This window comes from Eschrichtius robustus, chromosome 13 (assembly GCF_028021215.1).
Source record: "Eschrichtius robustus isolate mEscRob2 chromosome 13, mEscRob2.pri, whole genome shotgun sequence".
NCBI classification, from domain to species: domain Eukaryota; kingdom Metazoa; phylum Chordata; class Mammalia; order Artiodactyla; family Eschrichtiidae; genus Eschrichtius; species Eschrichtius robustus.
In genome coordinates, this window is record NC_090836.1 from 40,623,953 (window position 1) to 40,637,725 (window position 13,773).

Here is a 13,773-nt window from a genome sequence, read left to right on the forward strand (position 1 = left end):
TGGTAATTAAATAATGTGCAGAAAAGTAGGAACGGTAGAAATTGCCAAACTTGCTTTTAGAACTGTTTATTTCTTTTTTTTTTTTTTTAAGTGAGCAAAAAACACCAACAGCAAAAGGACAAAAGCAGACAAACTTTTTCAAATTAGCTGTGTCAGCAGATTCTGTTCAATTTTATTTATAGTTCCCAATCGGTTAAAAAAAAAGTTTTTCACATTTGCATAAGGTCATCTAGGATCAATAACAACTTGATCTAGTTTAGGAACATGAAAAGGGAGAGTACTGTAAACTAAGTATTGTTCACTAAAACAGATCTTTTTTGGGTAGGTGGGTCATCTCAGAGGAAGCTCTTATAATGCTCCTCCCCCACTCCTCAACTCTCCACCCCCTCCACCAATGTCTAGTATAGATCAGTAAAAAGTAAAGTTTCCAAAACACCTGAAAACAAAACAAAACAAAACAAAACAAATTCCAAACTCTTAGCAGAGTGAATGAAGAAGACCAGAGAGAAAAGGCAGCCCAGCCCATGTCCTCCTGTGCTCGAGCAAACACCTTTGCCTACGGTGCGGCAGGTGCCTGTCAAGCCCACTAGAGCAAACTGGCTGTCAGGAGGAGAAAGAACTGCATTAGAAGAAAAGTTCTGAGGACTGTTAGTTCTTAGGACTGCTTAGAACCTCCTATCCCTTCTACTGTATGGAAAGCAGCACGACAGTCTTTCTAAAATAATATTGCTGAACCACTGTAACCCTTGGGCACACCCATGGAAAAGGAGCAAAGGCTGCCCTTCCCTTCGATGGTGAGAAAGGGGGCCAGTCCCTTCTGAATGCCCCAGGATGATTCTAGGGATATCATCCAGCCCAATTCTGAACCTGCACACCATCTGAGGCTGTAGTATCTTCATTTTGGGGCTGCAATTGTTAGCTGGAATTTTCTTAAACTTCTTCACAGATCAATTAAAATGTTGCTAAGAGGGATTCTTCTGAAAACGTTAATCAGGTCCCCAAAGGAAAACCAAACACATGTTCTATAAATACGCTTCATCTTCCGAGAGAAATTTAGTCTCACTGTTGACTTTTTCCCTAAAGGGAGGGTCGGGGAGACCTCTTCCTTTTCAGGGTGCAATATGAAAGGCCAGGTAAGCAAGAAACAGAAACAAAAGTGAGGGACGTTTTGGTTGCTTGGTTCGGGGAGGGGAGGTGATGTGGACGTTACTGCTGTGACATGTTGCCTCGAAACAGAAACCACAGAGCAGGAGCAACTGCTTCTCCTGTTTTCCAAGACAGAGACGGTGCTGCGGGGCAAAACCTCACCCAGGGCTGCCTGCCTGACGGCGCACTCGTCTCCTCTGGGCTATTCTACGAGTAACACGTATTCCTTCAGAGAAGCTGGCAGCGGAAGGCCCTTCACCGCATCCGGCAGATACTGGAGTCCCAGGCTCCGGCGCACAGCATAGCGAGAGAGGGTTTTGAGGGTCCCTGGGGCTGAGCACAGAACAGTCAGTTTTTCACATAGCTGCTGGTCTTTGGCCACTTCTCGTGGCATGGTGCCATTTTTCCTTAATTCAAAGTGTCCCACAGCTCTGTGGAGGAGCTCAAAGCAAGAGTCCTCTTTCTCTGTTCCAAGTCCCCTGACTAGCAGAGCCACCAGGCGGGAGATGGGCGTCTGGCCTTTTAGGTTGATGACTCTGACCTCTGCACCATAATCAAGAAGGATGCTGACACTCTCCAGATTTCCCTTCATGGCAGCCCAGCTGAGCGGGGTGTCATTGTTGTAATCCAGGGCGTTGACAGAGGCCCCGCTCTCTAGGAGGGCCCGCACACACTCGGCATTGTTCTTAAAGGCTGCCCAGTGGAGTGGGGTGTCTCGGTTGCCGTCCAGTGCATTGGGGTTTGCACCATATTCCAACAGGACCTCCACACAAGCCTCATCTTTCTCGGCTGCATAGTGGAGGGCTGTTCGGTTATAACCATCCAGGGCATTCACCTGTAAAGGGGGAGCAACTACATTACAGCGTATAGACGACTGAGAGGACGACAGGCGGGCAAAGACGCTTGCATGTGTCTATCCACTACCTTTGCTATGTAACGTTCTGAACATGAGGGTCAACAAGCAATTCCCAGGGAGTCATGGTGATCAGGATGGAGCTATGACAGGAGCTGAGGAGCAAATAGGAAAACAGCTGTCCCCAGACAACCGACACTATTATGTCCGCTGATTAGCTGGCCTGCATTATCTAGGATTTTGCTTCCACGTTCTTATTTACTATTCACTAGGACTTCTACCACAGAGTAAGGGGAAAGAAAGAGAAGATGAAGTCTAAGTCCTCGTAACTACTCCGAAAGACGTTTATTGGAAAGCAGCTTGAATATACTGGCCAGAGAAAAGGTTTTGGATTATTTTACTTATCCTGACTCACTCTGTATCCCGTGGCTAACGGCAACCAGACTGAAAAGTAATGAGGTCAAGATTCTGCCCATGTAGCTCTGCTGTGTTCTTTAACCATACGGAGAAGCTCAGATTGTTCATCCAAGTCAGCCCCCTGCAAACATATGCTGTGAGGTCACAAGAGAGCCTGGAGGAAAGCATGTGGAGGAAAGAACACAGATCTTCCAGTGCTGGAAGAGCAGCTGGCTTGCTAAAACTCAGCATCACCTATAATTTTTGAAGGCTACGAAGACTTCAGATCCCAGGTTTAAATAGCGAATTATCTTCTCCCATGAAAGGCACTAAAAAAAAAAACCCCTGCGATATTTAACTGAGTTCAACCTTCTACTTAGCTAAAAACTGCCTCCCCCACTGCCCCCCGGGGTAGTTTCACTTTTATCATTGACATTAATCACTGGTTTTCACTTCAGGGTCACTCATAATAGTTACGGGATAGTTAATGACAAGTAGAGAACAACATGGCGGTGTGGAGGTGAGGACGCTGGGGGCTGCAGCAGGCTTACCGACCAGTGTGTCTGGGGCCCGCACACCAGCTTCATGGCATGTCCGATTCAAATGAGTGCCGCAGCGTGTGCACCTTGAAGATGCCTCAAAAGCTGTCGAAACTGCTGATTGATTTATTTAATAGGCACTTACTTAGTAATTACTACATGCCAGTGCTCTAAACAGTTTACAACCTTATGAAGAAGACACCACTATCATCCTCATTTTACAGATGGGGAAACTGAGGCAAAGAAAGGTTAAGTAACTTGTTCAAGGTCACACAGCTGAAAGTGACAGAGCTGGAATTCAAATTCATGAAGTATGGCTCCAGACTCTGTTCTTTTAATCATTCATTATACTATGCTGCTTCTTGCTACTGCCAATAAAAAGTAATCTATGTTTTTTTATGTTAAGGTACATTTGAAAGAAAATAGGAACAAGATATGCTAAGACAGATAAAAATCAGTGGGCAGAAAGAGCACAGGCAGCTCAATCCTGGGGAAGGGACTGCCTAGTGATCTATTCTCCAGTGACAGAGGTATTAGAAGTGTACATCCAGTAGCAGGTCTCAAGTGGTTTACATTGAATCAGGGTTGAGGGGCCTGGAGAGTCAACAGGCAATGAGAGGATTAAATGGAAATATAAACAACCCTAGAAGGAAGGCTGAGAGATTAAGGGGAGATAAAAATTCCCTCTTCCTGGAGTCATGGACAGTGTAAGAAAGAAAGGCAAAGGAATGAAATACTTCGGATGATTTACCATTACATTTTGTTTTAATATTGGCCATGCCAGTGTTACCGGGAGCTAGAAGGTGGGAAGAAATGGGAGAAGAGACAAGAAATTTTAAGAAAGTGTGATGCTCAAGTTTTAGTGAATCACTGATGTGACAGTGTTAAAAACGTTACCTCAGCTCCCTTCTCCAGCAGTAACTCCACACAGTCCGCATCGGACACCATGCAGGCACAGTGCAGGGGCTTCAGCGTGCCATGGGTACAGTTCACATCTGCTCCCTATGGGCAGAAGGAAACTTCAATCAGTGTGCTCAGCTCTGGCTCACCACGCAGGACAAGACTCAGAACAAGGGCCGGGGGGAAAAGGGTTCTAACTCTGTACTGTAAACATACTACCAGCCCCAGTTTCTATTCCTATTCATTAAATGATATTATAATGCCAATATCCAAACCAAGAGAATACACTGAAGATGAACGAAAGGAACTGTCAATTCCTTAGATCAAGTCATTAAGTTTCTCCACAAGCTAGACTGCCAGATGGTCATTTGCACATCACTGAGGACATAACCTTATATGTAAAAGCAGTGGAACCTTATCATCAGGCAAGAAGGTTGGAAAAGCAATCAACTTTCTATGGCTACCATGCTCTGAAAAAGTCAGGAAAGGGAGTCTTTCAGACTGAAGCCAGGAGAACTGGCATGCTCTTTTGCCAACTGACAGATGACCATCACTAATATTAAGGTCATCTTAATGTTGTCTCTTTGTTTATAAACATCTTCAAAGTAGCCTATTAGTATCAGCATTCTCTGACACCTAGTGCCCACTGGTACTTCTATTTCAAATCTGGTAAAGAAGATGGAGATAGCACAGCAGACCAAAGTCACAGAATGACTCAGCAGCAGAGCTAGAATTAGAACGTGACAAACTTTCTACTGCTGAGTCTTCTGATACCACTTTTGCTGAGAACAAGCTAATGCTGTATGACTTTTTCTTCTCACAGCTGTGCCACACAACTCTGAAGCAGCTACAGGGCTCTAGACTGTAAATAAGGACACTAAAGTTGTTAAAAAGAATGTACAGAAGTAACCATCTAGATGCATTCTCTAGTGACCAGAAAAATTACCCTGTAACTTCTCTTCAACAGGAATAATACACAGACAAAGGCATCAAAGCCTTTCTAGGATACTAGTCATTCAGCAGAATTACTGAATAGTAGTGGCTAGACATCAGATAGTTAAGGAGTCTTCTTAAGTCAAAAATTACCATGCATTTTAGGGGTTGATCTTCTCTGTGGAACTGTAAGTGGTGGCTGTTGGTAAGACAGAAGGCCAATGATATCACTCCATGTAATTATTACAAAACACAAGGATTTGAAAGCTGCTTATGCTTTGCTTGCCTCCTTCCTCCCTTAGTACAGCATGTGTTGAAGACTTTGAGCTTGCTGGGTCCCATATGCACCATATGCAGACGGAGATTTTATAGAGAACAAGGGACTAGGTTTATCTAGAACATAATTCCTGAAGAAAAATATCATACGCGCAAAGTGAAAGGCAGAAGGGAAGAGAAGCAAAACATAGGCTAAATATATTTTAATGGTCAAGTTAATACATTTTAGACGACTCCCTGTGATCTTGTGCTGAGTCAGAGCTGCAAATCTGTCATCCATTAGGATTCCCCGGGAGCTTTCCCACTTCACCTCCCCAAGGACTCTTGCATCAACACAGCACACTCACCCCTCTGATGAGGTCCTCTACATTGTCATGTGGGAAGGAACGAATGGCAGCGATTGTTCGGATTAAGCGCTCTGAGAGAGAGTATTTGCTCTGAATGCTCTGCATAATATACCACATACTGGAACTCATCAAGGCTCAGAGTACGTTCACATGCTCCAAACTGCCTGAAACAAAGATGTTTTAGGCATACACAGTCTCACTGAGCACACCTGTCCTTAGGGTTAGAGGTTCTCTGAGGCCTTCCCACTACTAAAACCAGATTTCAAATAGATCAATGATTCATTCATTAATATCATTTTTTCTTAATCATAAGAAATAGATTGTAATAGTTGCTGAAGGAGCTGGGTAAACCTGGATGCAAATGTTCTGACCCTTGAAACCTCAGTTCTACTCTCTGACCTAGTCTAGCACAAGATTTCCCCAAGAGGCTCCAAGCTCCCCATGGAGCTCTGCGTGGTTTAAAAAAGACTAGGCAAGGAAGGGGATTCTTCTAAAGGCTAAAGATGCCATAAAACATTCTTTTCCTCCTCTGAATTACGTGGTCTTTATTATCAGCACCCCCTTTAGGTTACTTGTTACATTTGGCCTTGCAGTATAGTTACGGTCATATTGTCTTTCCATCTAAACTGTAATCAGTTGGAAGGCAAGGTCCTTGTCTTCTACTTTTTCGGCCCATATAAGGCCAGCCACAGAGTCTTACAAAAAGTAGGTATTTAATAAATACTGGTTGATTGACTGACTAAAGGGTATGGGAGTGATTGCTACTTGTGAGAAGAGATGGAACAAATACAAATGACAAGGCATCTGTGAAACAGTTTAAAATGTCTTCAGCAAAGAAAAAAATAGGAAGTTTTTGAGGTAATATTCTAAAATAAGGAAGGAACGCCAAAGTATAATTACTCTGGGGTCATCTATATAAAATTAGAAAAAAAATTCTAAGTTCACACCAATGACATATGCTTGCAGTTGTATGAAAACAAGCATAGTGAAAAATGAATTTAAAAATTTAAAAATTGGCCATTTGTGACAACTGAGAAGCAGACTTGAATTCGGCGTTGGAAGAAGAAAATAATGCAATATACTTAAATTCAACTATGATAAGTTTTGGCTGTATGAGAGCCATGTATCAGTTGGGGAACATTTAAGATTACAGCAAAGAATGTGGAGTATTTCTATGAAAAAGCATATATCAAACTGTAGAGATAACATGGCATGCTGTACGGCTCTCTAGGTATAACTGTTTAGGAATCCATGTTCTTATCAAACTATAAGCTCCTTGGTGGTAAATATAGTGTTATTTTTAATAGTGCCTGGCACATGGCAGGTTCTCAATAAATATCTGTTGAACCCGTGTAAAGCTTATTACTTTGGATCCTAAAAAAATCCAAGACTTGCAGTAATTAAACATCTTATGCATATGATGACTACTAAGGGAAAAATCCAAAAATTATTTTGGTCATTTCATACTATGTAATTTTTGCCTTTTGTGAAGGACTATCCCCTTATACATTATGTAATATACTATAAACTCTAATAGCTTCCATTTTGCTACTCAGTAGCCATTTATCTGTTTAAAATATATACAGTACTAATTAATGGAATGCAAGTTAAAAATATTCAATTCATAGGTATCAATGATTCAAATTGGGTATTCTCCCCTACTTTATTAAGAATAAGTAGGCTTACACACTTGTTTATATGCCTCCCTGAAATTTTCTAGATAGTTTAGACTTGGCATACGTTTTAATCTCTCCAACAGCCACGAAACTCCTCAGAGACAAAGGGTCTGTATCTTACACTTCTTTGTTGCAAGGAAAAAGGGGAAAAAGGGGAAAAAGGCATAGCTGCATTTGAGTCATTGATTTCAAGAACGGGGGCAGAAAACAGAGCGTCCAAAGTGGAAGGCTTACACCGAAGTGGTTCTGTTAACCATTTCTGGGTCGTGATAATCTGAAAAAACTAGACCCTGCAATCATTTTCGGAGCGCCCTTGGGCTCCACGCTAAGAACTCCTAACTCAGAATATGACCACTGGTCCTCTGCTGCTGCCGCCTCGAAGCTCGTGCTGAAGAGTGAAACTTCGGGGCACACAGACAACACTGTCACTGTCACGGAGGGTCAACGAAATCTAAACTCGACGTATCTCCGGGCAGCAGCCTATACACGGTTTGACCCCAAGTCTCCCCTTTCCTCTCCTGGTGCTGAAAGTCCTCTCTCTCCCGTTTTCTTTCACTTCGGATCCAGAGACAACCCCAAGGTTTTTGTTTTTTGTTTTTATTGCGAAGCTAGAAGCAAAGTAGGAGAGAGGTGACGTTCCAGAGCTCTGGTGCTAGTGAGGCCAGGCTTCCGCCCACCAAGGCGGGGCCCGGGCCCCGCCCCACCGCACCTGCTTGGGGGAGGACTCGCGGCAGCTTGGTCTCGCCGAATCTAGGGGGGCGGTGGACAACTGCACGAAATGCGAAGACACGTGGTGTCACTTTCCGCACGGGCTCCTCAGAGACCGCAGCAATTCCAGCAGGTCTCCCGGGGCCGGTATTGAAACGGGGTCGCGAAATCTGGCAGGGGAGCCCCTGAGGCGGACCAACCCCTGCCCCGATCTCCGCAAGGCCCGGAACGAGGTCCCAGCCTCGAGGGCTGGCGGACCCCGAGCTGGGAGTGGAGGAAGCGTTACTGGGCGTGCTGCCCCGGATTAGGGAACCAGGCTGCAGACATTTCTGCAGCGGGGCAACACTCACCGAACTGCGGGGCTGACCTGGGTGGTGAAAGCCGCTGTCAAGACATGACCCGGAAGCAGAAGTTGTCTCCCGGGGGCCCCTCTGTTTACAGGATGGGTGACTAGAATGGGCGCCTGCGCAGCGACCGGTGTCCGAAGGCGGAACGCGCCTGCGCAGACTTGTGAAGCCGCCTTGGTCCAACCAAGGCTTAGTTAACCGCTTTGCTATCTAGCCCCGCCACAGGGTTTGCGCAGGCGCAATGTGGCGCTATCGGTTGCTGGCCCGGCGCTAGGTCCGTGGCGGTGGTGGGCAAAGAGCTCACTCCCCGCTGGCTGTTCGACCAACTCCGTGGGGCTGTGCCTGCGTGAAGCAATGAGTTCATCCGAGCCCTCCGCTGCCTCCCACTGTCTCCATCTGATACCGGACCTGAACAGCCAATTCCCAGATTATTCCCAAACTCGCGACACTGATGCGGTTAGTTGGGAGAATAAACTGTTAGTAAGAAGTGTCTTTGGCAAATAAAAGAGACTTCCAGCATTTTTCATAACATTGGAACGCATCGATGCTCCTCGGAACCCTTCTGGATATTGTCCACCCTCCCTCAAAGGAAACTTGATATATCAAAGATAAACAAGCACTCACGAGGAGTACTAGCCCAAATGTTGAGGGCTGAAAAAATATGTACATGCTGACATTAACCTTTCCCAACCAGAGAGATGCTGACACCTGCGAGTGATGATTTTTCCATGCAAAGCATAAACATTTCAAAGCCAGCAGCACGTAGTGGTGCATGCAAAGAGTAAAGCAGCCCACACAGGCAGACTGTTAAGAGCCGTGATCTACCCCGCACGCAGCCCGTTTAACCAAGAGTTTCCCAGCACCCCCTGCGCAAAGCTTGCTCTGAGCAACAGAATTTAACCAGTTTGAGAGTAAAGCAGGGCCCAGACAGTTCTTGTATGTCAGTGAGGGAATGGCGAACTGGAAAAGTTCACTGAGCCTCCTCCCAGCATCTTGTAAATTAAGGATGCTTAGTACATTTCCTTATTATTAAGGATTGGGAGACAGATTTGCAGTCAATTGCAGTTAAAGATCACTATTTCAACAAAATTTTACTGTACCAAGCTGATGTTGAAGAACAGTTCTACTTCATGGTGAGATCAAGAGAGTGTAGAGAGAGAGGGTCTGTGAAGAGGTTTCTTGTGGAGAAATGTGTTTTGTTGAGATCCCGCTCCCTTCCCACCCAGAGGGAGAGGCAGTGCTGGTGCTGCATCCTTCTCAAGCCTAAAGAGGGGCTCTGTGGGACCAGAGGGCTTGGAAATTTATTCCCATAGTTGTAAAACACAGAGGATTGCACTGACTCTTGCATATAAATAAAAGAAGGCAGTGACCATAAAGCAGAGGTGGCTGCACTGGGATCCACCAGCACACCCAGATTCGGTAGGGATGACAAATGTGAAACGTTTTCCTGGACTCAACGTGGGCCACGTAGAGGACAGTCAGCATGAGGTTGCTTTTGGTCTATTCAAAAGACTTGTCTAGAGGTGTAGAGGGACCCAGTGACCAGAAGCTAGAGATGAACGCAGGAATCCTAGATCCCACAGAGGCTGTTGCAGGCAACCACCTGTGTCTGTCTAGGCCAAAGGGACTCAAGTGAGAGGTCTCTGATGATGGGAATCTCCAAAGAACCTCTAAAAGCACCTTACAAGAAAAAGAGTAACCATCTACCAGACCCAGGTAGTACGGACCCATCCTATCAAAACAGAACCGTCCTATCCCCTTGGCTGTCCTGCCTCCTCCCACTTTTACACAGGAGATCAAACAGCAGTTAGCTAGTGGTAAGCCGAGGAGAAAGCTGAAGGCAGCAGCCACCAGCCACAGGAGGCAGCTACCAACCCTCCCCTCGTGGGGGAGGGGAGGAGAGGGCTTAGACTGGCACCTTAGAATGAAGCCTGAAGTATTTGATTACCATCTTGGACTGGAAACATTCTAATTACTAAATCAAGACTCTTTTTTTGACTTAAAATGACTGTTACTTAAAATACTGTCCATTATCAAAGAATAAACCAAAAAGTCAGAGAATCTGCCCAATTTTCCATTCAGGGGCATGAATTATCCCCTCTTAATAAATATTTTTAAAAGACGGTAAAAGCCAGAAAGTAAAGTGGTATTTTGATCATATCCCATGAATCTTCCATTCAACATCCCAACACCATCTCTATATATTTCAGCTTATTTATGATCTTCATGCTTTGATTACAAGTTATTCCCTGAGTTTGACTTTTTTTTTTTAATATGTTGTGTCTCTCATAAGACTTTTATTTTTTCTTCTCTCCCTTGCCAGTTCTAGTTCTGTTTTGAAGAACTGTTCATGAGATGGTGTTGATTGACAGTACAACTAGTGTTCCTATTTTCACACCTTGGCATAAACTGGAACTAGAAATTTGATAATAATGTTTTGCTTGTAATGAACGCTACTATCACTGTTCAACATATATCAGTATCCAGTCTCCATGGATAGATGCCAGCGAGCTGTCCCAGTTTACAGATCTGGGTGTCTTTCTCCTTGAGCGCTGCAGCAACCTAACAGCCGTGGGCTTTTGTACAACTCCTTTTTGGAGTGAAAAACTCCTTTTTTCACCAGTTGGCTCCAAACCGTTTCCTGATTTTGAATGCAGTCCTCTAGAATGACAATTCCTGGAGGAGAGGAATTCTGCCCTGCAACCTCTCTTAAGTGGTAACACGAAGCACAAGTTTTCTGGCTTCTGTCTAGAACTCATCAGTTACTCTTCTGACTAAACAGCCTCGTCCTTCTTCAGGGGCTGCTTGACTAATGTTGATGAAAAAGTTTTCCTCACACCTTTCCTAGAGAAAGGTGACTTAAGTAAGAAGAAGTGATTCCTTCCAAAGAAGCTCTTCCCCCATCACCAAAGAAAATGAAAAGAACCAAAAGGAAGTTTGAGATACCCTAAGAGTGAAGGAAAGCTGTCAAAATTAACAACGTAGAGTGAAAATATAATATCCAAGTGTCAGACTGGTTGGGAAAAATAACTTTCTTTCATTAGTGTAATGGTGCATTTTCTCTTTCTATTTTGAATTTCTTTAATTTTTAGGATTATCACTTGTAGTGTATTCCTTAATTTAGAAACAATGAAATATCCATGAAAACACCATAGGGACCAAGGTTCCAGTTCTGATAGTTGTTCTAGTTACCTTACTTGTCTGAGCAAGTTACATTATCTTAGTTTACTGATGACTTTACAACAGGATGAGAGTAGCAACACCTACCCCCAACAGTTAATTTCATAAAACTTAGATCATATTTGTGAAAAGTGGTTTTCTAAACTATATAAATGTTGGTTCTTATCTGTGTCATCTATGTATTTGTTCAAGGAGGTTACCAAATGTCTGGGCCTCTCAGTTACACTGCAAGCTAAGGCAGGCACTTAGATTTCCTGCACTCACCTCTCCCCATAGCACAGTCCCAAACACACAGTAGGTATTGGATAAATGCGAACTGAATTGAACTATGGTGAACTGACTTCTCAAAGACAGGGATAGCAGAATGCCTCTATGTACTGGTCCCTGATATTGAGAAAAAAGTCAGTGGCACATTTACAAGGAAAGTTGAAAGAGGGCTTTGGAAATAGAGCAAAGGAAAAGAAAAAAAAATGTTCAGGGAAATATAATGCAAACCTCATGAAACTTTTTATACACTTAAACCTTGTCCTAGAGAAAGTAGTTCAGTGAAGAAAAGAACAGTATTAATGTGCAGCAGGGGTAGTCTCCCAAGACATGTTATCAAGATTAAACAAGCATTTCTTTCAGAATTGCTCAGAGGCAGACATGCTCTCAGTATTCAAACTCTGCTCTTTTTCCCTTTAAATTTCCCCAAGGCTTGGGGAAATTTATGAATCATTGTTTTTTTTCAGTTAGCTTTTCATCAGTATTTTATTATTTTTTGGCCCTACAGGTTACCAGTATTTTCTACTATCAGAATAATTTTGCTAATCTTGAGACTTTATAAAGAAAGACTATCTGAGGGAGTTTGAAAAAAAGTTACAGTAAAAATACAAATAACAATTTTAATGATAATATTTAAATTACATATACATGATACTATTTTTTTCAAGACTGTGGGCAGTTATTTGCTAGCAAACCAAGACTGGAGTAGACAAACTCTAGCAGGAGAGTTTTTAAGATTGTTCAGGGGAGGGAAATTAACAGAGGAAATGCCCACTTGCCTGGTTCCAGTGGGTGGTTCAGACTGATCTGAAGAGTCCTACTAGCAAGGAAATGATTGGATTCTTTGGATCAATTTTAGGGACTTGAGAAGCAAGTTTTGGTTGATCTCATAATTTTGTGCTCTCCTAGGCCTGTGCTACTTCTAGTAGGAGTATGTCTCCCCCTGGAGGGGAAATAGAGCATTTGTTCCTTCAGGTTTCTTGCTCAGAGTTCAATAATTAGGGTTTTTTCCCTTCCTTCCTTCATTCATCCATTCATTCAACAAATACTTATTTAATCCTATTATTTTGCTGTTTGTTATGATCCAGCTGAAAATAAGATCAGCACGGTCCCTGTCTCCAGGGAAATTATAGGTTAGTGTGAGAAATGAACATTAAAGGATCACCTGAATGCCTAAATAATCACAATAGTGATAAGTTACATAAAGGAAAAGTGTGGAGGATAATATGACTTTTCAAAGAAGACCTCAATCGGACTGGGAGTTCAGGGAAAACTTCCCTGAGACCTGGAAGATACATGGATATAGCCAGATCAAAGGTGTGGAGGAAGTGAAGGGAGTGGGTCTTCAAGCAAGTGGAAAAGAGTATTGAAAGACTTCAAGAAGGAAAGTTTAGGAAGTTGGAAGAAGAGAAAGAGGTCAGAATAAGGAGGCTGGGACACAAGTTGAGGCCAGAAAGGTAAGGATGCTTCAGATCAGGCAGTGTCTTGGGGGCCATGTGAAGGATTCTAAACTTTATCCCAAAAGAATAGGAAGCTATCGATAGGTTTTATGCAAGTGACATGATCACAACTGTGTTTTTAAAGGATTACTTTGACTTTCTGTTGAAGAATGGATTATAGAAGGGGCAGAGTAAGGATACCATTAATAGATTACTTCAATATAATGTAGCTATGCAAGAATGAACAATGGCCAGAAGGAGCCCAGAAAAGAGGCAGCTTAGCACAACCTGGGGGTTTCAGAGACTTTTCAGAGGAGATGATAACTGAACAAAGTCTTGAAAGATTAGAAGGAGTAAATAAGGTAAAGAAAGGTGGGAGTTTTTCCTCAGGAAAAGAAGTAATAACTTATTTAGACCAGTCATTCTTCTGAAAACAATTAAAATACTGGATAGAATATTTTTAAAAAATCTCCCTAAAAATACCCAAGGTGGTTTCAAATGGGATTCTTTAAAGACCTATAATCTATTTTATTTTATTTCAAATTGAAGAATAGTTGATTTACAATATTATATGAGTTTCAGGTGTACAACACAGTGATTCAGTATTTTCATAGATTATACTCCACTTAAAGTGATTATAAAATATTGGCTATATTCCCTGTGCTGTACAATATATCCTTATAGCTTATTTATTTTATGCATAGTAGTTTATGCCTCTTGATCTCTTACCCCTATTTGTCTCTACCCCCTTCCCTCTCCTCACTGATTT

At 42.9% G+C, this 13,773-nt stretch overlaps 1 protein-coding gene across 5 annotated transcripts; it reads right to left on the reverse strand.

The window, feature by feature from the left end:
• Nucleotides 1–131: 131 nt before the first annotated feature.
• On the reverse strand, nucleotides 132–8,216 carry ASB8 (ankyrin repeat and SOCS box containing 8). Of its 5 annotated transcripts, none has more exons than XM_068561554.1 (4): nucleotides 8,125–8,216; nucleotides 4,921–4,966; nucleotides 3,832–3,936; nucleotides 132–1,981 (listed from the first exon to the last, which is right to left on the reverse strand). In XM_068561554.1, exons 2-4 carry the CDS (start codon nucleotides 4,921–4,923, stop codon nucleotides 1,349–1,351), a joined length of 741 nt encoding a protein of 246 aa, XP_068417655.1. In that variant the 5' UTR covers nucleotides 4,924–4,966; nucleotides 8,125–8,216; the 3' UTR covers nucleotides 132–1,348. The 5 variants fall into 5 exon arrangements, with proteins under 5 accessions (XP_068417655.1, XP_068417654.1, XP_068417653.1 ...); XM_068561553.1 differs by lacking the exon at nucleotides 4,921–4,966 and adding an exon at nucleotides 5,391–5,550; XM_068561552.1 differs by lacking the exon at nucleotides 4,921–4,966 and adding an exon at nucleotides 5,391–5,554.
• Between the last annotated feature and the right edge of the window lie 5,557 nt (nucleotides 8,217–13,773).

Excerpts from the sequence above, each read along its gene's own strand:
- ASB8 (XM_068561553.1), bottom strand. The coding sequence starts at position 5,519 with ATGAGTTCCAGTATGTGGTATATTATGCAGAGCATTCAGAGCAAATAC. Across the intron at positions 3,937-5,390 it reads TAGAGGACCTCATCAGAGGG|GGAGCAGATGTGAACTGTAC; the intron begins GTGAGTGTGCTG and ends TTCTGCCCATAG. Across the intron at positions 1,982-3,831 it reads TGCTGGAGAAGGGAGCTGAG|GTGAATGCCCTGGATGGTTA; the intron begins GTAACGTTTTTA and ends CCCCCTTTACAG.